The 24,267-nt window shown below is 41.7% G+C and overlaps 1 protein-coding gene across 4 annotated transcripts in view; it reads left to right on the forward strand.

Moving 5' to 3' along the window:
* The window catches only part of YY1 (YY1 transcription factor), a 43,196-nt gene that overhangs the window by 14,082 nt on the left and 4,847 nt on the right, over positions 1-24,267 (forward strand). For all 4 annotated transcript variants that reach the window (XR_006291500.1, XR_005225604.2, XM_043548536.1 and 1 more), the window contains exons 2-3: positions 5,682-5,844; positions 17,833-17,893. Coding sequence is in view for 2 of the 4 variants with exons in the window: in XM_043548536.1 (XP_043404471.1) it covers positions 5,682-5,844; positions 17,833-17,893 (224 nt within the window). In the remaining 2 variants the exon portion in view is untranslated. The remainder of the gene's footprint in view (positions 1-5,681; positions 5,845-17,832; positions 17,894-24,267) is intronic.

Below are 24,267 nucleotides of genomic sequence, written 5' to 3' on the forward strand. Positions count from 1 at the left end.
TGAACCAAGCAACCAGCGACTTTGTCCTTGTGCACTCTTAGGAGTTGTCTGCATCTCCCTTATGTTCTCCAGCTTTCCCAGAAGTGGGATTTATTTCAGTTACAGTATATTCTCCTTGCTCTGTAATCGATGGAGCCAGATAACAGGGCTCTGGAAAAAACAGGTCATGGAAATGAAGGGTATCTACGGAGATCTAAACAAAAATATTGACTGCAGAAGCTAAGAGTTCTTTTCATGGCATTTGGGAGTGTTTGCTACAGAATTTTGTCCCGTTGTCCCAGAGTATGGAGGACCCTAATTATCGGACCTAATAAACATGACCATTTCCACTGTTCCTACCAAACCAGCTGGCTGCCACTTGACAAGATATTTGGACAGGGTAATCTCTACCCTTTCAGTTTCCAGATAAAATCCAACAATAGAATGTATCTTGTAATGTTACTGTAATTTAAAATCTGCCATACACAGTGGAGTTGCACCAAAATCAGTAAAATACGTTGTATGCTAGGGGGTGTCTTCACAACACAGTTAGCTTGAGCATAACTTAGTTACTGTTGTGAACACCTTTTCTTCACGATAGTGTCAGTATGAGTTTGAAGGTGCCCCGCTTAAGATGTGTATCACATATATCCACGGTACTGGAAATGTCCAGTAGGAAGAACTTCCACTTCAGGTATGGAGCTTTATCCAAGCATCCTCTCGTGTCCTCAGCAGAGACTCAGGATTCCACTTTGCAAGAGGATGTTTAGCATGATGTAGACATCCCAATGTCTCTCTTGATTCTCTTAAAGACAGTATCTCTGTATGCCCTCTGTCAGGTTTTTTTGTGTTTGGTTTTTTGTTAGCAGTCATGTCAGCCTGATGAGTATTGGAACTAGACGCTCTCTCCTTAGACTGCTGGTAGTGCAATTTTCATGCTGATAAAGTGGTTCTTGGTGGGCAAACCTGGCATTCGTCCATGAAGTCACTTCTAGATCCCATAAATCACAGGAGATAGCACATATTAGTCCTGTCCCATGTTATCATTGGAAAAGCTGTGGCACACCTAGCATATGGACACTGTACTAAAATATGTTTAGTCAAATCCAGACTGTTGAGAAAATCAAGATAATCGGGGCTCTCACATGGCTGTAAGGGAAAAAAGTCTTGAAGCCTAAAATATCTGGGGGCATCAGCTGGTGTCTGATATACAAGGCATAGATTGCCTTCACCCATGTCAACTACTGTAGAGTTAGTTGATTAGCATATGGATTAGCCTAGCCCAGGTATGAGGCTCAGTGGTGCTTTACTCACCTGTGTGGTACTAAGACTTCTGGGGGCATATCCCATGGTTCTTTATGCTGCAGTAAATTGAGCTGCTATATGCATCTTTCCCAGTGAATTGTGGGAGATCTTTTTCTCTTTCTGGACATTGTCAGCAGGGTGGGGAGTGGGAAGGTCCCTTCTGGCCCTGTATATATCTGATTCTGTAAAGACCTTGGGGGACTCTTAGCATTAAGGTAGTTTAGCCTGCATTCTCACCACAAGTGGTGGGTTACCAGCGAAACTGAAAGCCTGACTTGGGCTTTTGTCTGTAGCCCCACATGAGCCGGCTAGCAAAGGTTGAAAGCACCAGTAACTTTGGGTGAAAGTTTTGTGTGTGGAAAGGATTGTGGTTAGAGGCAATCCCTAAGTAAGAACCATGGCTTACAGAGAGACCCTAACAGCAGTAACAGGCTCTTTGGAAATGTATGCTTCCTAAGAAGAAATCTCCCAAACAGCTACTTGGTGGTCTTGTTCATTCACTTATAAAATACTTCGTAATAGAGGTGCAAGCCTGATCTGTTGCTGTCTTTGGGAGGATATTGAATGCTGTAATGTCTCAAGAACTGCTTTATGCATAGTTATTTTAATTTGTTTTAGGTTACATTGGAAAATTTTCTCACTCTAGGGTACATACTGATGAAATTCCATTGTAAAAACTATAGAAACTACTGTGCTGAAAAACATTTACTAACTACCTGCCAAAAAGAAAATTTGGGGTAAGTTCCCCAGATAGTGTTTTTTGTTTTTGTTTTGTTAGCCTTGTGGCTAAAAAAAGATCACTATTTGCTAGGTACCAAAACAAAGTTTTCATGCTTTGCGGTAGGCGCACTCATAGTTACTAGTGTTTTACTCAGTAATTTACTCATGTAGAACATGGTTTTCAACATATTTGTGGAAATGATCTTAGTTGGCAGGCTCTTCAGAAGGAGAGGCATATCTCTGAGGTAGTCTCTGACAGTTCTGAATTCTTCCCCCAAAGCTGTAAGTAAGCATTATAGAATCTGTGGCTCGTGCTACTAGAAAAAAGGATACTCTTTAGGAATATATGTATATAATTTTCTTATTTACTAGCTCATCTGACATGAGGCTGAAAGCGAAAACTAACCTGTCTCTTGTAAATATCACCAAACTCAGATTGGAAGTTGGGAGAGGGTATAGAACTAGCTAAACAAGAGAGGCTATCAAAATTTGTTCTGCTCCAAGGATTCAGGAGGTGTAAAACTTGATTCAGAAATACACAGAACTATAAACTTCCTAGAAGTTTTGTTTCTACCTGTCATAAATGTCACTTAATACTGTTCATAAGCTACTAACCATTTGGAAGAACATTGTTGGGCTTGAGGCTTCTGCATTTATAATACCTTCCTAAATTAGAGTGGTGGCTTCTCTTGTAGGTGCTGGAAAACGTATATGTTAAACATTTTGTACTTTCACTTTTAGTTAAATGTGAACAGTATTTTCAGCAGTTATTAGAGATTGAAAGATGGAGAATCTGTAATATGAAGAGTAGGAAGACTTTCCAGGTTTTTTTGTTCAATAAGTATATTAGAGCTTTCTCTTTATAACTCTTTAACACATTTTTCTAACAAAATGAAAATGTATTTCATTTTTCACCATGAAACATTTAAGTGAACTGCTTTTTGAGTTGGTAGATAAGATTAAACTTCAAACTAGCAGTAACAATTCTAGAAATAGCTTGGTGTGGCATAGTTTAAAAGCAGGCATTACAAATTGGAGAGAGAGTTGTCATTTTGGTGGTATTTTTAAACACAAAGCTAAAAGAAAAGAGAAACTTCCTACAATGCAAGTCTTTTAGTACTCTTTTTTCTCTTCTCTACCTTACTGAACAAAGGTGGTTTGTTACTTTTTGCATTTTATTGTATTTCTGTATCATGAATAACTGGAGCATACTAACCCAGGCTAGTTCTTTCTTTTTCTTTTTCTTGTTCACTGTAGTCCTCCTGCACCATCTAGTACATTTTCTTTCAACTCCTTTTGCCTTGCCTTTTCTTAAAACTGGGGGAGCTGTATCTGCCCTCTCTTATGCTGAGTCTTCACTCTTTTCTGTTGCGCTACAAAGTGGGAGGGAGTTAATATTTTTCTGGTGTGGGTCTGGAGTTCACTCATGGGACAAAGGTGGCTTGACAGAGCTACCCTAAATAAGCAGGGCAGTGGAAGTAGGATTATACTGGCAAGGAGGTTATTTATAACACTGTACGTACTGGACAGGTATACACTACGGCAGGGATCGACGCTCTGAGATCGATCTACCGGCGGTGGATTTAGTGGGTCTAGTAAAGATTGCTCTCCAGTCAACCCCTGTACTTTACCCCCGATGAGAAGAGTAAGGTAAGTCGATGGGAGATTTTTCTCCTGTCGACCCCCCCATGTTGTTGACTCCAGCTACGTACTTCACGTAGCTGCAGTTATGTAGCGTAGGTCGACTTACCACGGTAGTGTAGACATAGCCACTATGAGCTGTGGTAGAGGCACTATGAGTAGAATAAAGGTGCCCCATACCTGCTAACATCATACCTGATGTTTCATTACTCTGATCCTCACTGTATTTTGGGAAGGCTCCTTGTGGATGTGGGGGAAAGGGGAGATGGCTCTGGGAGTGTTTCTCCCCGCAGGGAAACACTTTGAGATGAATACTTCCCTAAGGCCCTCTCCAAACTGAAGAGAGCTATTAGCCAGCTCCCCCTGCTGGCTCAGGGGCTTTAAAATATCTGTAGAGAAACCAGTATCTTCACCACTTCAGCAGGCTTGGGGACTCCTCCCTGCTCCCCGGCCTGGTGGGAACAGGGAATCCAAAGGAGGATCTGCAGAGCTGGCAGAGAGGAATACTCCCTAATTAGCTTTCTGATCAAAGGTCTGAGTTATCCTGTCCTTTGTTTACACGATGGGATAGGGAAGTGAGACCCCTCAGCATGTGCAGGAGATTTCATTGACTGTCCTTTGCTCTCATGTTGTGTGATTAGGAAGGCAGCCAACAGAGTTGTCTCCACTGATTCATGGATTTTCCTTGTAGGACCTACAAGGAAGGTCTGAAAACCTGCAGTTTAAAGGAAAAACCCTAGAGTTGGCAGGACTGTTGCCAAAGTAGGCAGTAAAGATATCCTATTTAGGCCATGTTTACACTACAAGTTTATTTAAGCATAAGCTTTCGTGACCTACAGCTCACTTCATCGGATGAAGAGAGCTGTAGCTCACAAAAGCTTATGCTTAAATAAATTGGTTAGTCTCTAAGGTGCCACAAGTACTCCTTTTCTTTTTGCGAATACAGACTAACACGGCTGCTACTCTGAAACCTGTTTACACTACAGCGACACAGCATAGACCAGCGGTTCTCAAACTGTGGGACCCGAAAGTGGGTCGGAACTCCATTTTAATGGGGTCACCAAGGCCAATGTTAGACTTGCTGGGACTCGGGGCTTAAGCCTGAGCTCCAACCCCCACCCGGGGCGGCGGGGCTCGGGCTCTACCCCTCCCCCACACCCCTCAAGTGTCGACAAAGTAGTAACTTTGTTGTCAGATGAGGGTCGTGGTACAGTGAAGTTTGAGAACCCATGGCATAGACACTTCCTGTACCGATGGAAGGGGTTTTTCCATAGCTGTATGTAATCTACCTCTCTGAGAGGCAGTAAGTAGGTTGATGGAGGAAGTCTTCTGTTGACTTAGCTGCAGCTACTGTGGGGATAGGTTGCACAAGGCAAAACTTTTCATAGCCCTGAGCAATGTAGCTAGGTTGACCTAAGTTTTAGGTGTAGATCGGGCCGAAGTTAGACATATTGGGGTTTGCTGCAGGGAAACAGGTCAGGTATAGGAAGGTAGATGTGTTTTTGTCTGCCATAATCATCTACACACCTATTGGCTCTGGCTACTAAAATCCTCCACCAGATTCTCAGTATTTTGCCTTCAAAGGTGATCTCTGGAGGTGCTTTTACCCAGACACTTTGAGTGTTGTGGTATGCCGGTTTCCTTTTTTCTTTTTTTAAATACATACTTTGGCACATTCCAAGGTCCACCTGTTAAGTGTATGTGTCATCTCTAGGATGTTCCTAGTTATTCCCCAAAACTTGCACTATTACTAGATCTGTATACACACCTAATTAAAAAGTGTGTGCATGTGTTCATCATGCCTCAGAAAATATCTATTGTGGCTTTTATAATTTGTGGAACTGATTCCTGTAGACTCCTTACAAGTAGCATAGGAGTCTAGAAGTGCACTGAGAGTGGCTGGAGAACATTAGAATTTTACTTGTTGCAATAGCTAATTTGCATTGAAATACTAGCCATGCAAGATGCCTAATGATAGTGTTCATGGTGTTTGATTTAATATATGTAAACCAACAGGGTAATTTTGTCTATTTCAGATGATAAAAAAGATATTGACCATGAAACAGTGGTGGAAGAACAGATCATTGGCGAGAACTCTCCACCTGATTACTCAGAGTACATGACAGGAAAGAAACTTCCTCCTGGAGGAATACCAGGCATTGACCTTTCAGACCCCAAGCAGCTAGCTGAATTTGCTAGGTAAGTCACAAAAGAGCATCTGTTAAATCTAAAATGACTATCATTCCATTGTTTTCTTAAATAAAACCTTCAAAAAAATATGAATACTAGTTGTCAAATTACTTTTGCCTGACTCCATTGTGGCCTATATTACTTCATGTAAAGAGCCTGTGAAACAAGCAGTTAAAGTAACAGGAACTTGGGTCCTTACAACACAGTATTCTCAATACTTTGTTTCCATTTCCCAAATGCTATAGTCTTTTTTTATATATTTGATTTTTATCTATGCCAGATAATTTTTCTTTAATCTTTAGTCTTTTTGTGGCTGACAGGAATCAGATACCTTGAGAAGTTGCATTTTTACACGTGTCCTTACTATTGCTGTTTTGAAAGATTACCTGAAGCTAAAAATGCATTTGAGAGAGAAGTGGCTACTTCCTTGTTAGATTTGACAAATCAAATGTGCGACACTCAAAAATTGTTCAATACAATAAGAACAGACCAGTAGAGTTCAGTATGAAGATCTATTTATTAGTTTTATTTTCATTCTTGACCACCTCAACCCCTACCAGTGTTTGTGGGTTCTACAACTTGCTCCACTATATCAGATTTAGTTTTCAACAATTGTAAAACTACAAAACCAATCTGATCCTTTTTTTCCTTAGTAATGAAGAATATTTTTTATATTGTGTTTATCGCAAAAAACCTTAACATCAAAAGAATGGTAAAGGTTGTATAGGCAGCACTTAAAAGTTTAGGAAACATCAGCTCAGGTTGCCTGTGCAATCTTAATTTGGTCGATTGTGCGTATGCATTATGATGCAGCATCTAATTACATGATCACTGACTGGCTGCTTGTATAAGCATCCCTAATTCTGGCATTTCCTAAACTTTGAGCATTTAAGTAATCTTGTTTTAAAAACTGAAATATTAGCCCATGTGGTGTGGTACCACATGATTTGTTAGCAGAGCTTGGGAACATTAGACCCACAGCCCAGATTTCTACCACTTGAGATAATAGCAAAATCAGTAGCAGTAGTCAGTTGTTATATCTGTATGGGCCAGCCACTAGAGGGGGAAGAGATGTACAGTAGAACCTCAGAGTTACAAACACGAGAGTCACAAACTGACCAGTCAACCACATACCTCATTTGGAACCGGAAGTACACAATCAGGCAGCAGCAGCGACCACCAAAAAAAAACCAAGTACAGTACTGTGTTAAACATGAACTACTAAAAAAATAAATGGAAAGCAGCATTTTTCTTCTGCGTAGCAAAGTTTCAAAGCTATATTAAGTCAATTTCAGTTGTAAACTTTTAAAAGAACCATAACGTTTTGTTCAGTTACAAGGCATTTATAACTCTGAGGTTCTACTGTAATTTCTGCCAGTGGGATTCACAGCTGTTTGCTAGACAGCAGGGGAATACTGGGTTTGATTCCAGGTTTTGGTGGGGAGTGTACATAGACCCTTCTGTCTCTGCTCCCTCTATTCCTGTTCCCCTTCCACAGCTCCTGTTGCTCATAGTCTACTTCTGCTTTTGTCATCTCCCTTGTGCTGCTTAGGTGCTAGCAGAGTAGCACTGACAAAACAGAATATATAGTCTTCCTGCTGTTTCTGGTACCAGAATGGCTCCCCAGCAGCTGGGAGGAACAACTGTGCTGAAAATGTTTGTCTCCATGGTGGGGTATGATCAAAATCTGAGGATGGCGCATGTGCAGTTCAGCTGACCTGTAGGAACTGCGTGGCAATAGAGTATGCTCAGTGCATATAAAATCTGACTATGAGGCTGCTAGCTTCTACCAGCCTTTACCGAAAGTGTGCAAACTGCAATTTTTTTCTCCCCAAATTCTTATATGTTGGCCAAATTTGTGCAGATTTTTCCAAGGATAGCAAAAAGTACATTGCTGACATGATTGGAGCATGGACTTGAAATGCGCCAGTACCTCCACGCTTTGACTACCGTATTTTAATTAAATGGTGGTAAGAATTTTTTAATATGGGCAAAAATATATATTTTTCCTGTCCTCATTCTAGGAAATGGTTCAACTGTGGGATTTATTTATGTATTTATTTGAAACTTTTTCCAGTAAGTCAGCCTGCAGCAGACATGAAAAAGTTCAGCCTGAACATTAACTATAGGTGGTTCCACCTATGTGGCTTATAATATTACATAACTACTTATGAAGTGTTGGTGTATATATTCCTACATTTGCTATTGATCATAATAAACTAATTTCAGAAAATAAGATTACAAGAAAAACACTTGCTTTGATCTTAACTTATGTCAGTATTATCTAGAATTTTTGTCAAAGCAAGTTTAGTTCTGTATGCTATCCCGCATATACATATTGCTGTGGGTTGCATCCATCAGGCTAGTATCTGGGTGTTCATTTGTTTTTAAAATGAATTTAAGTGTTTGGTTCTGTTGTGCTACTTTATAACTGAGTGTGGTCACCTGCTACAGAATTTATTTAATGCTCCTCTGGATTTTTTTTTAATGTGAATTACTCTTGCAAATACTGAATTGTTGCTATACTGTGGCTTGTCTGACTACTCAAACTGTTCTCTTATTGATGAATTGTCTGTTGCCAGGTTTAGAGTTTGAGGTTTTTAGCTCTAACTGCCACATGGCTGCTTCTGTTGGGTCTTTTTACTAAAAAATAAATAAATAAAATGTATATTTTATCTTACAGAGAAAAGAGACTTATAAGCAAATATTGATGACGTTTTCAAGTTAGTTCATAACTTCTTTGCTGTCCTAGAATTTTTAGCAAGTAGCATTATGAATCTAACAGGTAAATTAAAGTTTTTGAGCATACAGTTGCTATTCAGATTTTCCTTGAAGTCAGTTATGTCTTTAAAATTATTCCATCAGTTTTTATACTGGAGCCATTCCTGTGGTATCTGAACACATTAGGAATACTGTCAAAATTGACAAGCCTCAAACTTGACTTACCAACCATTGTGTTCATCACTGTCAGGAAAACCCAACCATGTCACTGCCTGCTAGTATAATTGTGTCCTATATGAAGAACAGGATGGACAAAACCTTCCTAAAAAAGTGAATGCTTTGAGGTTTTCAGTCAGTAGAGAATCGCTTTCAAGAAGTCTCTTCTTTTTGTTACCACCTTTGCTGTTGTGTTGTAAGTTTATAGGGCCAGTTTTAGAGAGAACTAGTGACATACTAGTGTATAATTCAGTTTTATAAAACTATGGATGGATGGCACAGTAAACAGGTTTTAATCCTCTGATGCCCATGCATTGCTGTTTAGGGCCTCAGTCCTGTTAGTGTTTGGGTCAATGGGAGGGAATGTCAACTTGAATGATGCAGGATCAGGCTCTAATTTTCCCTTCGTTAAAGTTTACTACTAATGCAGTTTTTATTTTGATTAAGATACCCGAGTGCAAGGAAAGGGAACTGTGAGTACAAAACAAGGACAGAATAAAAAGTGAGAATTGAAATTTGACAGTTGATTAGGGCATATAAAGGGCTTGGAGGCTTGTTTTTGCTATAGTAGCAAATGGTCATATTTAGTGTGTGGTTTCTCGTTCGTAGCGACTTCAAAAAATTTGAGCCATGTTGATGACTTAAGGATTTCTAAAACTTTACTCATCTAGTAATATTTTGAAAGTGACACTGAACTTGAAATCCAGTCAATTTAAAGAATTGATGAAGTAATTTACGGTATAAAATTTACCCCTGAGTCCCATTGGCAGTTTTCATGGTTTAACAATCCAGTCATATTTTGCTAGCTTTAAAAATGTGTTTTCTCTTCCTTGTTGCTGTGTATAAGATACACACAAACTTAAAGGGGAAATGGGAAAACTGGCTAGACAGTGTTATGGAGGCAACCACGGCAGCCCTACATTCCTTAAATTGATAGGAGGATATTCAGTAGTGATTTGCAGAAATCCCCTTACCAAGTTCACTATTGATGCATCTTTATTGATCCTCGAAAACAAAGTTCTGAGGCTAAAGTTCATTTCCAAACCCACAGGCAGCTGTGGGTCAGTTAACACTATAGGTGCCCTTGGGTAACCTAGCAGAATTTTTTCATGCTCATCTGTAACATATTCTGCTACTCGAGCCTTTGTTCGGATTGCATTCATGTTTAGTGGTCAACTTCAGACAAGTTTCTGGTATTTAGGACATTCTCCTGTCCCTTTTTTAAAAGATACCATTTCACTTACTCTTTTTTAAAAACTAATCTCGGAGCATGTGTTGCTGTTACAGTGAGTAGGCAGATTGTCCCTTAAAATGCTTTTTAAAATAGCGTTTGTTGTTGTTCCTTGTCTCTGATTTATGGAGCAGGAATTTTGGACCCTTGTTTAAACCTTGCAGGAAATAGTACAGCTATGCCTGAAAGTAGTTCATAGGTTCTAAAATTGCTGAAAATATTGTATATAACAAGTTGCATCAGAATAGTATGATCTGTTGGGTAGCACTATTCAGTTAAGGCATATTCTCACATGAATGGAAGCATAAACTTTAGTTGTCCTAGTCACTTCCAAATCTTCTTACAAGGTTTATGAAGAGTGCTGGCATTATTTGTGTTAAACAGGACCAGAAAATATAAATAACCATATACTTCTAACAGTGTGACTGATAGCCGATTTTTTTTTCTCTTCTGTTTGCTTATTACAGACCAACAATTCTGTTGGGGATTTAAAATATAAAATGTGAATGATTTTAAGCTCTTTACATTCAGTCAGCTGTTTAATAGATCTATCCTATAGATTTTATGTCTTTGCATGGGATGTGAGAATCCCTTTAAATGAAAGACTAATATGGAGCATTTTCTAAATTTGGTGTTAAGCGAAACTTATGTTGAAGTGTAACAATTCCATGTTTGTCTGGTACTAGAACCTAGTGGAAGTAAGTAAACAGTAGCTGTAATTCTGGCAGTTATGAACAGTGGTGGCTTATTTTTCGCTTTTTCTTTAAAAAATAAATCCATTTACTTAAACTTAAGTTTAAAAAGTTGGTCTCTGATTTTTTTTCTAAGCACTGTTTATGTGGCTGAACTGCTTAGAAACAGCAAAAGTGCAAACTAAGAAAAAGGAAGTAAAATGTGAAGAAAGAAAAAGGGGAAAATATAACGGGTGGGAAGTTGCCACAGGCTTGAGTCTTAGTCATAACGTTCTTCCTTGTTCAGCTTCTCCCTTTTTTTTCCTTTTGGCCCCTCTGTTCTTTCATTCACACTCCTTTCTTCTTTCTCCCCTTCTGCATGCTGTCCAGGCAGTAATCCTCTTCCTCTCCTGCATCCCCTTCACACCTCCCTAGTGCACTCATTGAATGAGGGCCAGTAGTGGCAACTCTCCTTGCAGTTGACCCCACCTCCCAGAATTGATACAGCAAAGGAGAGGAAACTTTTAGCTATTGGTCATGTCAACCACTGCCACTTCTGCCACCAACTGAAGCGTTCTGGGCACTCTGTTCCTGGAATGAGGGCAGGCCTAAACTATAGAATTACTTTGCTATAATTACCTTGATCAGGGGTGTGGATTTTTCACATCTCTGAGTGACGTACTTATAGTGACCTAAGCGCCAGTGTAGATGGTGCTATGTCAGCGGGAGAGCTTCTCTTGACCGCATAGCTGCTGCTTCTTGTGGAGATGTTTAATCCTATGCTAACGGGAGAATTCTTTCCCATTGGTGTAGAGAGTCTTCATGAAAGTGCTGCAGTGGTACAGCTGCATTGGTGCAGCTGTTCTGCTGCAGTTTTAAGTGTAAACCTGCCCTAAATCTCCCAGGTTAATAGCCTTAAAGACATCTGTGATTGTTATGCTTGAGTGGGTGTTTTATCACCAAAAAAGCTTGAAAAGCAGTAAACTAAAAAAAACCTTGTTTCCTCACAAAAATGGCGCATTTGTACGTTCATTTCAAAATAAGATACCTTGTTCTGCTCAACTTTGTGAGAATGTGGCCTTCACAGTGCAAAACATGAATTGTTTTCTCTATTTGCAACAGAAATGATAATTGCATTTTCCAGGGCCTTGAATTGAGGGAGAAATTCTTATTGCATTTTATTGCAACTCTCTACCTTACTGTGATCCAACTATGCTAAAACACTACCTAGAACACCAGGTTTAAAAACTCTTTAAAGATCATAGATTATATTAGGGTAGCTTTGTACCACTCTCGTGGTGCAAAATTTAAAAATGACTTCTTAAAGACCAAAATCTCCTTTTTTCTAATAAATTTAAATATAAAGTTGAGTTCTTGCAGTAGCAATTGTCCACTAGGATTCCATTCTTGGTGCACATGTGCTCTAGGTACACAAAAAATCAGGTTCTTTGGCCAGCAGTGTCTGATGGGGCCACGTCTGTGCCCTAGATGTCCTTATACCCCTTCTTGGGGCTTAAAGGGCAGAGCAGGCCCAACCTCCATTTTTTACCGTGCACAGCAGTGAGATGGAACTCCCCGCCTACTTCTCTGAGCACCGTGCTATTTTTAGTACTGGTTAGTCTTGTTGCCCCGGTGCAGCCTGTGCGCACTCAGATTCATTATTTTATGCATGTTCTGTTTCTTAGGCTAGACCACCACCTCAGGGACTCTAGAAGAATGGTAGAAGCAAAATCTTCATGGTTTAAAACCTGCCTTAATGTGAAGCTTCAGCACCACTTAGTGATACACACTCTAGGTGCCCGTTTAGTTTGAGGATACAGTCCTAAGTGGTGTACTGTATGTTGCTCACTTTCAAGTGCACTCAAAAGTGTGAGGATATCACTTGAAGCACTCAAAACAAGCCCCCTTGGACACAGTTAGACCTCAGTTGACTGGTCATTCCCTGTGAAAGAGTTCCCTGGTGAGCCCAGAGTCCATGCGAAGCTCTTGAGCTTCATCGACCAAGAGATGTGGTCATCTGCCTTCATTCCAGCTTCTGATGGCTAGGAAGGAGCAGTGCTCCAGAGCTGACCCAAGATATAGGGACCCTAAGTCTTTTGCCTTGACTCATAAGTCTGATTCATCTCTGGCTCAACAATCAAAGGACCGCCAACAGCCTGAGAGGGGTCCCTTTGGCACCCTGGTACATTGGCAATAACCACTAAAGCTATGGACTGCATCTCCCTCGGAACCAGTCCTTTATCGCCCAGGGCTCCTGTTCAGGTAACCTCACAAATGTGTTCCAAGTGTCCAGTGGATTGATACCTATTGGGTCAGTACACCAGGCATATAAAGTACAGTGATTTTTTTTTTTTCATCTGTGTGCTCAGTACCAGAGTCTCCTCTCGTTGAGAGCTTGAAAGATGGTGATGACTAATCCACCTTGGCCAAGTATTTTTTTTGAAGTGGTGACATAAATGCACTCAAGACAGCATTATACATCAGCCAGTCGTTTTTGAGCCATACTCTACATATCTGGCAATAAAGCGTGACTGCTCTGTCCATTCATCAAAACCTCAAGAAGACTTGCAAAATCTGGTTGCGTTGCAGACTTGCTGGCAATTCATGAGCATTAGTGTTGCAACCTTACGGACAGCTACCAATGCCCTAATGATTGCACCTGCTTAATACTGTGAAGCACCTTAGGGCTCCAGTTATCATTGTGACAAGTTGGACTCAGTGATCAATTCTGCCTTGCATATCATCAGTGGTACAACCCAGACAACTCCAGTTTCCAACATTCCAGTCCTGGCTGGAATTGCTTCCCCAGTAATTAGGAATAAGGCAAGGCCCTGGCCGCATGACTGTGCACAGCCAACTATCAAGACAGCTTACTTCATAATTTTATCTCAAAGCCATATCAGAAACACTTGCTAAAGTCTTTTCTGAAAGAGTTGACCCCATCAGACAACCTTTCTAAGGCACAGTGGCAACAGGTACTGCAGGACTATATTTTTGGAGCAATGGCACATTTCTTGGCAGTTAGACAACTCAGATCTACGTTTCCTAGGCTCTCAGGATTAGCTCTCTCAAGCCCTTCAGAATAACCATATGAACCAAAAGATCCTTCTTTGTTACAATGGGATGTGTTGTGGTCATGGGCAGTTTAATTTGCATCTTTACCATTGGGTCTTCCTGAGCGTCCCATCCTGCTCCTGTGCAGCTCAAGAACTATGTGCTATTTGGTTATAGAATGCCCTCTTTATCATATTGATGGTGGGTGGATGCACTTAAGAGTGACTACATCACATACCCATGATCTAATTCATTTTTTGTGCCATCAGAAGCCATATACCAGAAGAAGAAAAAGCATCAGCTACCAAGTTGTTGGTGTGGCAGGTCAAGAAGATATCTCTAGTACTGAATTAACCTACTGCTTGCTTAGGGAGAGCACAACAGAGCCACGGCACTCCTGACAGGATGACCCCTGTCTTGGAAGCCATGTATTCCTTGTCTGCATCCCTGTTGGGGCACAATAGGGACTCCTCCTTCCATCCCTTTTGGGTTGTACAGTGTGAGTCAGAAAGGGATCTATAAGGGACAGCAGTAAATGACTTAGGGCTCATGGGGAATATTCTTCCTGATTTTACATGCACACCCCTATGTGTCCCTCAATCCAGTATCCATACCCTTTTCAGCTCTGGCTTGACTAGACACCCAGGGGAATGTAGCTGTATTCATGCAAGCCTGAGTAATCTGCCTCTTTGTGGATTAGATACTGCTGCCCAAAGAGGCAGTCAAGATAACAAGTCAAGTCAGCTAGTGTAGCCTTAGAGCCTCAAAAAGTATCAGGAGGAAAGTGATGAATGCCATAAGGGGAAGAATGAGGCAGTAAATTAACATTGTCTTTAGCTGATGACTTCAAGGCATTCCAGGACCTCATCAGATCTATGGCAGAGACTCTAGATACACTCTAGAAGTGGTGCAGGAGAAACCTTTCCAACTCCTGCACGTTTTACACACTTCCATTGTTGGCAGGCTCGTCTTGCTTATAAATGAGGATCAGCCCACAGAAGACCTGCGACATGCGCTAGCTTCTGTTTTGGCCACATCCAAGTGGGCTGACAGGAGATTCCACATCCCTTCCAAAGAACTTTGGAGTACTTTTATTCCCACTCAGTATCAAAATTGTTTCTGGAAGCTGCGGTCTAAGAGCAATCAAAGTGGCAGGGATCTCCCAAATCCATATGTAAGGGGAGAGACTTAGAGACTGGACCTGTTTGGATGCAAAGTATTCATTTACCAGCCTCCATATGCTGTTGGATAATTACCAAGTGCTTCTGTCAAAATAAAATTATTTGAATTGAGACACACTGTTTGTAGATAGGCTACCTCGATCACTGAAAAGAACTAAAGACCATCCCCATCCGAGGGCTAGCTGATAACCCGCATCCAATTGCAGGCTGCAGTAAACAATATAGTGGAATATACTTTGTCTGTATTGGTGGTCATGAAAAGACCTTACTTTTTCCAATCTTGAGGGATTTTCCAGGGAGGTCCAAACCAAAATTGAGGACCTTTTGAAGTTAACTTTTACTTCAAAGCGTGGTGAATTCCTCTATTCCTTAAAGGAATCTAGGGTGACTATATTCTCTGGACCTCTTTTCCAGTACTAAGATGGAAGTAAGTGAGACAGGACTTCTTTCAGGTACTGTTTCTGTGCCCACGTACTGTTACCATCCTCAGACCTTGGAACTGTCCAGAAAGAAGAGGTTTCAGCCTTTCTCTGCTGCTGCATAGTCTGTTTTTTCCCTAAGAAGCAGGTTTGATGCCATTACCGAGAGCCTGGCAGAACCTTGAGATCTCTTCCCTTCTGTGTCTCTTCCCCTCCCACCCCCCACCTTGGCAACTATCCCCTTTTTATTTTTGGTAAGTTTGGACTCAGATCAACTCAGACAGCTGAGTCTTGGAAATAGTAAACAGTGGATATTCTATCCAGTTCCAGTCTTTCTTACCTGTTAGCCCCATTCTCCATCTTTTTTTTTCTTCTTTTTTTTGAGGGACCATTTTCACAAGATACTGTTCAAACAAAAAGTGGACTCCCTTCTACAATTTGGAGCAGTGGAGGAGGGACTCAGATATAGGACAAGGGGTTAGTCCCATTATCTTTCTCATCCCAAAGAAAAACAAAGGACTAAAACAATCCTTGGATGCATAAACAGGGGAATCTTGGGTCAGACCAGAGGTTTTTATCTCTGTTTTTGGCACTGGTGCAACTGCTGTTAGAAATACTGTCCAGTTCTGATATCCAGGATTAAAGAGGATGTTTATAGATTAGGGAGGGTTCAGAGAAAAGCCACAAGAATTTCTAAAGGATTAGAAAAGCTGCCATTATCGTGATTAGACTCAAGAAGTTCTCTTTATTTAGCTTAATAAAGAGAAGGGTAAGAGGTAATTGATTAGTCTATAAATATCTACTTCGAACAAATATTTAATATTGGGCTCTTCAGTCTAGCAGAGAAAAGTATAACACGATCCAATGACTGGAAGTTGATGCTAGACAAATTCAGAGTGGAAAGAAGGTGTACATTTTTATCAAACTCAAAAATTGTGGTGGATTCTCTATCGCTGGCAATTTTTAAAAATCACGATTGGATGTTTATCTAAAAGATAAGCGCTAGGAATGATTTTGGAGAAGTTCTGTGGCCTGTGTTATCAAGTGGTCAGGCTAGATCAGGTGGGCAAACTTTTTGGCCTGAGGGCCACATCAGGGTTGCGAAACTTTATGGAGGGCCAGGTAGGGATGGCTGTGCCTCCCCAAACAGCCTGGACCCCGCCCCCTGACTGCCCTCCTCAGAACCTCCAACCCATCCAAACACCACCATCCCCTGCTCCTTGTCCCCGGACCGCCCCCTCCTTGGACTCCTGCCCCTAATCACCCCCAGGACCCCCTCCCCCGTCTGACTGTCCAGAACCTCTGCCCCATCCAACTGCCCCCTGACAGGCCCCCTGGGACTCCCACACCTATCCAACCACCCCCCTGTTCCCTGACTGCCCCAACCCCTATCCACCCCTGACTCCCTCCCCCTCCACCCCATCCAACCGCCCCCTGCTCCCTGACTGCCCTGCCCCCCCGGGACCGCCTGCCCATTATCCAGTCCCTCTCCATCCCCTTACCACACTGCCACCCTGCCCGGCAGGAGTGGCAAGCCAGAGCACTGGCGGTACACTGTGCTGAGGCTGCAGGGCGGGGGGGATAGCAGGGGAGGAGCTGGGGTAGCCTCCCTGGCCGGGAGCTCAGGGGCTAGGCAGGACGGTCCCGCGGGCCGTAGTTTGCCCATCTCTGGGCTAGATAATCACAGTGGTCCCTTCTGGATTTGGAATCTATAAGAGTTGAGACATTAAAGGTCCACGAGTTCATCCAATGTTTCAAGTTCAGAATGGTGACTCTGACCTCTATAGTTCCCTCATTAAATACTTCAAGACTGTTTTGTGGTTCTCGATCTGCAAGATGCCTATTTTCAGGTATCCATTGATCCAGCCCACAAGAAACTATTCGGGTTCCTAGTGACAACATCTCTGTCAGTACAGGTCGTGTGCTCTCTCCACAGCTCTGCACTTGCACGATAGAGATTGCACTACAGTACTTGTATTTTTCAATTCACCTCATACTATTTTTTTTTTACAGTGCCAATATTTGTAATAAATAAAGTGAGCACTGTACCCTTTATATTCATGCTGTAATTGAAATCCGTATATTTGGAAATGTAGAAAAATATCCAAAAATATGTATAATTTAAATTGGTATTCTGTTTAACAATGCGTTTAAACCTGTGATTAATTGCAACTATTTTTAATCTAGTTTTGTGTGTGTTGCTTGTTAACTGCAGTTAATTGACAGTCATACTTTTAAATGTACAGTGTTCTGTATCTGAAAGTTGCTTATATAAAGATCTTCAGATTTTAAAGTTCGTGTTGTATGGACTAAATTGCTTTTTCAAAATGCAAAAATATACTGTTACGGTATTTTTTTAATTTTAATATATCCTCACTACAGGATTAAACTCAAGTGCAGTTGATGTGTATGTAACTTGCAGGATTTTTTTTAATATTAAAGCAAACAGTTTTAGGAAGGTTGCTTCTACACACTTACCAGTGTTTTCTTCTTTGTTTTGTAAGAATGAAGCCACGAAAAATTAAAGAAGATGATGCTCCAAGAACGATAGCATGTCCTCACAAAGTAAGTGAAACTCTCTGAACTTAAAGCATTTCAGTGATTAGTCACTTGTGGAAATGAATTTTGTGTGGCTAGCTTTTTTCTGTTAGGGTAGGAATAGCTAAATATTTGTATTAAAGCTAAATATTGAGGCCTATTACTTTAAATGCAGTTGCCTCTCTTTAGGTGCTTTCCAGATGCCAAAAGATTTCCTCAACTCTTCCTACACAGTGTGAATGTCATAACACAAAAGGGAACCTTGTATGCATGTAAGGTGATCATAGGAGTATGGCAGGACCCTTTGTCCCAGTAATGTAATTTTCTGTCACTCTATGAAATACCCCATTAATCCTCTAGATTCAACCCAAACTATATTCCTTTAAGTTTCTGTACTGCTGTGACTCACACCTGGCTCATGATATTGATAACGTGAAAGACCATTGGAGAACTTTATTCAATAAAGGTCAAGGGTATGTCTGTGTTGCAGCTGGGAGCTAGCCTCCCAGCTCCGGTACACGGATTTGTGCTAGAAATAGCTGTGTGGACATTGTGGCACTGGCAGAGGCACCTGAGCTCAAGCTACTCTTGGAGGAATTCTGCGCCACTGCACAATGCAGAAATTTGCATAAATTAATGTTATGCATGCAGAATTTCCTTTTTTCCTCACAGAAATGGGCTGCAGAGATGTTGGCCGCCACTAGAGGCCACTGAACCTGGCACAGGGCTAGGGGGAACAGGCAGGAACTGGAGGGTTCCCAATAGCTGCAGTTCTCAGCATGCCCGGAAGGAAGGAGGTGGCGGCGTGCAAGTCTTGGACCCAGCATCAGGCTGTTTCTCCCTCTGGTCTTGGAGGGTGAGAGTGTCTGGGCGGGGGTGAGTGTCTGGCCCCCTAGCTGGGCTCTGGGAGGGAAGGGGGCAGAGAAACTGGGTTGTCGTAGGGGTTTCTTTAACTCTCTACTTGTGGGTGAATTTTTGCCGACAGGTATCTTGAAATAAATTTCCAAATAATTGAAACCGGCATGATTATATAGTGGTGTTCTTAATAAAATCTGCAGAATTCTAAAATATTGTGCACATAATTCCCTCAGGAGTAGCTCAAGCCCACCTTGGTGCCAAGCTTGTCCGGCTAGTGTGAGCCTCCGCCAGTGCCACAATGTCCACACAGCTATTTCTAGCACATTAGTGTGAGCCCCTCTAGCACAAGTTTCTATCCATGCTGTAAGGCTGGCTCCCAGCTGCAATGTAGATATACCCCTAGATTAGTGGCTCTCAACCTTTCCAGACTGCTGTACCACTTTAAAGAGTGATTTGTCTTGTGTACTCCCCAAGTTTCAACTCACTTAAAAACTTACAAAATCAGACACAAATATAAGTGTCACAGCACACTATTACTGAAAAATTGCTTGCTTTCTCATTTTTACCATATAATAAAATTAATCGGAATATTAATATTGTACTTACATTTCAGTGTATAGTATACAAAGCAGTATAAACAAATCATTGTCTATGAAATTTTAGTTTGTACTGACTTCACTAGTGCTTCTCATGTAGCCTGTTGTAAAACTAAGCAAATATCTAGAGGAGTTGATGTACTCCCTGGAAGACCTCTGAGTACCCCCAGACGTACACATATCCCTGGTTGAGAACCGCTGCCCTAGACTGTTTAATCAGATCTTTTCTGTGGCCACCTCTTAAATAAAGGAGAGCACTCTGGTCCCTACTCTTATGGTTAGCACTTCTGTATGTTGTCTTTTGATAGGTTTCAGAGTAACAGCCGTGTTAGTCTGTATTTGCAAAAAGAAAAGGAGTACTTGTGGCACCTTAGAGACTAACCAATTTATTTGAGCATAAGCTTTCGTGAGGTACAGCTCACTTCATCGGATGCATACTGTGGAAACTGCAGAAGACCTTATATACACAGAGACCATGAAACAATACCTCCTCCCACCCCACTCTCCTGCTGGTAATAGCTTATCTAAAGTGATCACTCTCCTTACAATGTGTATGATAATCAAGTTGGGCCATTTCCAGCACAAATCCAGGTTTTCTCACCCCCCCCCACCCCCATACACACACAGACTCACTCTCCTGCTGGTAATAGCTCATCCAAACTGACCACTCTCCTTACAATGTGTATGATAATCAAGGTGGGCCATTTCCAGCATAAATCCAAGTTTAACCAGAACGTCTGGGGGGGGGAGGTAGGAAAAAACAAGGGGAAATAGGCTACCTTGCATAATGACTTAGCCACTCCCAGTCTCTATTTAAGCCTAAATTAATAGTATCCAATTTGCAAATGAATTCCAATTCAGCAGTTTCTCGCTGGAGTCTGGATTTGAAGTTTTTTTGTTGTAAGATGGCGACCTTCATGTCTGTAATTGCGTGACCAGAGAGATTGAAGTGTTCTCCCACTAGTTTATGAATGTTATGATTCTTGACATCTGATTTGTGTCCATTTATTCTTTTACGTAGAGACTGTCCAGTTTGACCAGTGTACATGGCAGAGGGGCATTGCTGGCACATGATGGCATATATCACATTGGTGGATGTGCAAGTGAATGAGCCTCTGATAGTGTGGCTGATGTTATTAGGCCCTGTGATGGTGTCCCCTGAATAGATATGTGGGCACAGTTGGCAACGGGCTTTGTTGCAAGGATAGGTTCCTGGGTTAGTGGTTCTGTTGTGTGGTATGTGATTGTTGGTGAGTATTTGCTTCAGGTTGGGGGGCTGTCTGTAGGCAAGGACTGGCCTGTCTCCCAAGATTTGTGAGAGTGTTGGGTCATCCTTCAGGATAGGTTGTAGATCCTTAATAATGCGTTGGAGGGGTTTTAGTTGGGGGCTGAAAGTGACGGCTAGTGGCGTTCTGTTATTTTCTTTGTTAGGCCTGTCCTGTAGTAGGTGACTTCTGGGAACTCTTCTGGCTCTATCAATCTGTTTCATCACTTCCGCAGGTGGGTATTGTAGTTGTAAGAATGCTTGATAGAGATCTTGTAGGTGTTTGCCTCTGTCTGAGGGATTGGAGCAAATGCGGTTGTATCGCAGAGCTTGGCTGTAGACAATGGATCGTGTGGTGTGGTCAGGGTGAAAGCTGGAGGCATGTAGGTAGGAATAGCAGTCAGTAGGTTTCCAGTATAGGGTGGTGTTTATGTGGCCATTGTTTATTAGCACTGTAGTGTCCAGGAAGTGGATCTCTTGTGTGGACTGGACCAGGCTGAGGTTGATGGTGGGATGGAAATTGTTGAAATCATGGTGGAATTCCTCAAGGGCTTCTTTTCCATGGGTCCAGATGATGAAGATGTCATCAATATAGCGCAAGTAGAGTAGGGGCATTAGGGGACGAGAGCTGAGGAAGCGTTGTTCTAAGTCAGCCATAAAAATGTTGGCATACTGTGGGGCCATGCGGGTACCCATAGCAGTGCCGCTGATCTGAAGGTATACATTGTCCCCAAATGTAAAATAGTTATGGGTAAGGACAAAGTCACAAAGTTCAGCCACCAGGTTAGCCGTGACGTTATCGGGGATAGTGTTCTTGACGGCTTGTAGTCCATCTTTGTGTGGAGAGTGGTCACTTTGGATGCGCTATTACCAGCAGGAGAGTGAGTTTGTGTGTGTATGGGGGTGGGGGGGGTGAGAAAACCTGGATTTGTGCTGGAAATGGCCCAACTTGATTGGCCATATTCCTGGTCAGTGGGGGCGGCGCTTAGGGTGGGGGCAGCATGCGGAGCCCCTGGCTGCCCCATGCGTAGGAGCCAGAGGGGGGACATGTCGCTGCTTCCGGGAGCCACGCAGAGCCACAGCACACATGCACAATGCGGCACCCGACCCTGCTCCCCGGTGCGAGCTTGAGGGCCAGATTAAATCAGCTGGTGGGCCAGATGCGGGCGTGGGTCATAGTTTGCCAACCCCTGTTCTAATCCCACACTTTCAGGATGTATGTTCACCTTTCCTTAAAGTTGTACTTGGAGATCCAGAGTTAAATTATTCTTCCTCTGAGGAGAGATGTTAGTTCTTCACAACTTGAAATCAATCCTGCTCTTATTTCTCTGATTTAATTATACTTCTGATAAACATTACGTTGTCTATGTTAAGTGGGAGAAGAAAAGTAATACTTCCTGATTGCTGCTTTTCCACTTCCCCTCCCAAAAAAGTTCCTTTATCAGTATAGAGGTAACTCTTAGGACAACTTTGTTACTTCTGTGTAACCAAGAAATACCTCTTAAGGGTTCCCTTCTCCTTTCCACAGAGTAGTTGGGATTTCAGAGTCAATATAAAGAGGTTTTTTTTTTTTTTCATCCCACCCATTTGTGAAGTTTAACTTTTGAATAAAGACATAGAAATCTTGAAGCCTGTTAGTCAAAGGGATTGTGAAGCCTGTGGGGGAAACTTTTTTATTTAGAAGTGGTGGCTCCTTGGTTTTTCAGAACTTAAGACCTGTTCAGATACGGTTATTCCCAGTTTGGCAGAAGTAGCTCCCAAAGAGAGTGGAACAAGGAGTCCTGTGGCACCTTAAAAACTAACAGATTTATTTGAGCATGCTCAAATAAATCTGTTAGTCTTTAAGGTGCTACCGGACTCCTTGTTGTTTTTGTGGATACAGACTAACATGGCTACATCCTGATAGATTGGAAGGTGGATCACTCAATCAGTTGCTGTTTTCGAACTTGCACTCCTCATGCAGTTGTATGGTACTATCAGTTCTGGTTTATTTTGATGTACACTTCAAAATTCATATGGAATCTGAAACTCCTTAACAAAACTTAAGAATTTATTAAAGTTTCTGATATGCTTTGAGGGACCTTTGACAAATGAGTTCATCTATATTCCCATCTTACATTTATTCAACAGGGAAGCCCTGGTAGCGCAGTTAATTTAACTGGGTTGAATTTGTAAGAAGGGTTTCTGTCTTTATCATGAAGTACAGTCTTCATCCCACAAATCCATTGCCCCAACTTTTATGCTGGATAGTAGAGGTGATTTTTTTTTTGGTATGAGTGACTAAGAAAGTCATCCGGTTAGATCTTCTGTGTATGTAGGGCCTGAAGAAATCAGTTTTATTGTGGATTTTTGGATTTATTTTGATTTCGGGTTTTTTTTTTAATTCCACGTTTATGGTCTTTTAAATCAAAATTGTTTGATACATTGACCACAATTTAAGTAGCATTACTGTAAATGCATTAAAATGTTCAGAATTGGATTGTAATGGGAAAAATTGATCTTACACAAAAAAAAACCCCTACAATTTAAACAAAACGTCCGGCAGATATACAGTATAAGGTAAAAGTAATACATTTTAAATTGCTTGTTAAAGTAGCACTCAGTAATATGACCAAACTGACAATTCTGAATAGTAACACAAGAAGTCCACAAAACTGTGGTGGGGGAGTGTCTGCACAGTCTCTTTAAGCCGAGCACTCACCAGCCTGAACGCTTGTTCAGACAGCAGCTACTGCAACCACTCCTGAGCCAGAGGCTGGTGTACAAACAAGTGCCCCCCCGTTCTCCCATGTGCCCCCCCTCGCTCAGTGGAGACTGGGTACACCAGTAAGGGGAAGGAGACACCCCAACATCAGCCCCCACCCTGGACTGGCTCTGCACATCAGATCAGAAAGTTTGACTCTTAGCCTGCCTGCCCCTGCGATCCAAGTGCTGGGGAGAGCAGAATTTCGCATTAATGTTTTGATTCTGTCCATGTTCTCAGTAATGCAGATTTCATAGGGCCCTATGTATGGTAATTAGCCAAAGAGGCATTTGGGGACTTTTTCATAATCCAGTTGGTTTATTTCTGATGTAATGGTTTATGTATGAAATATAAAGCCTCTAGATTATTAACATTGTAGCTAGTCTTAGTCCTTTTGTGGACTAGCTTTGTAAGGGGGTGCTTTTTCAAAAAGGGTCTGGGCTTGCTCAGTGGTATAGAAAGTGAGGCTGCCTAGTATTGTAGGGGGAGGGATTCAAGAGACACTGGCTCTACTCCTGGTTCTGTCACTGGCCTGCTGGGTGACCTTGGGCATGTTACTTCACCCCTCTGTGCCTCAGTATCCCCATCTATAAAATGTGGAGGATATTTACCACTTTTGGTGAGTCCTTCGAGATCTGATGAAAAAGATAGGTGGTAATATTTATAAGTAAGTAACTTCTGTCCTTCGTCTGTCTATTGGTTGGTGTTTAGTGGCATTTAAAGTTGGCGAGGGGGTTGGGAAAAGCTCTTTTAAAAAAGGATGCCTAGAGGATGGCAGAAGCAGCAGGCAAACAAAGAAGGAATAGAGCACAGTTGATCAGTAAGAAGGGGGATAGAAAAAATGTGTGGTGAAAGAGTTGAGAATTTTAAAGGTAGCATGAATTTTGAACAAGTATGATATCTGGGACAACAGAATTCTGTAAAAATGATCATAATTCTC

The sequence above is a fragment of the Chelonia mydas genome, chromosome 6 (assembly GCF_015237465.2).
Source record: "Chelonia mydas isolate rCheMyd1 chromosome 6, rCheMyd1.pri.v2, whole genome shotgun sequence".
Classification (NCBI taxonomy): Eukaryota; Metazoa; Chordata; order Testudines; family Cheloniidae; genus Chelonia; species Chelonia mydas.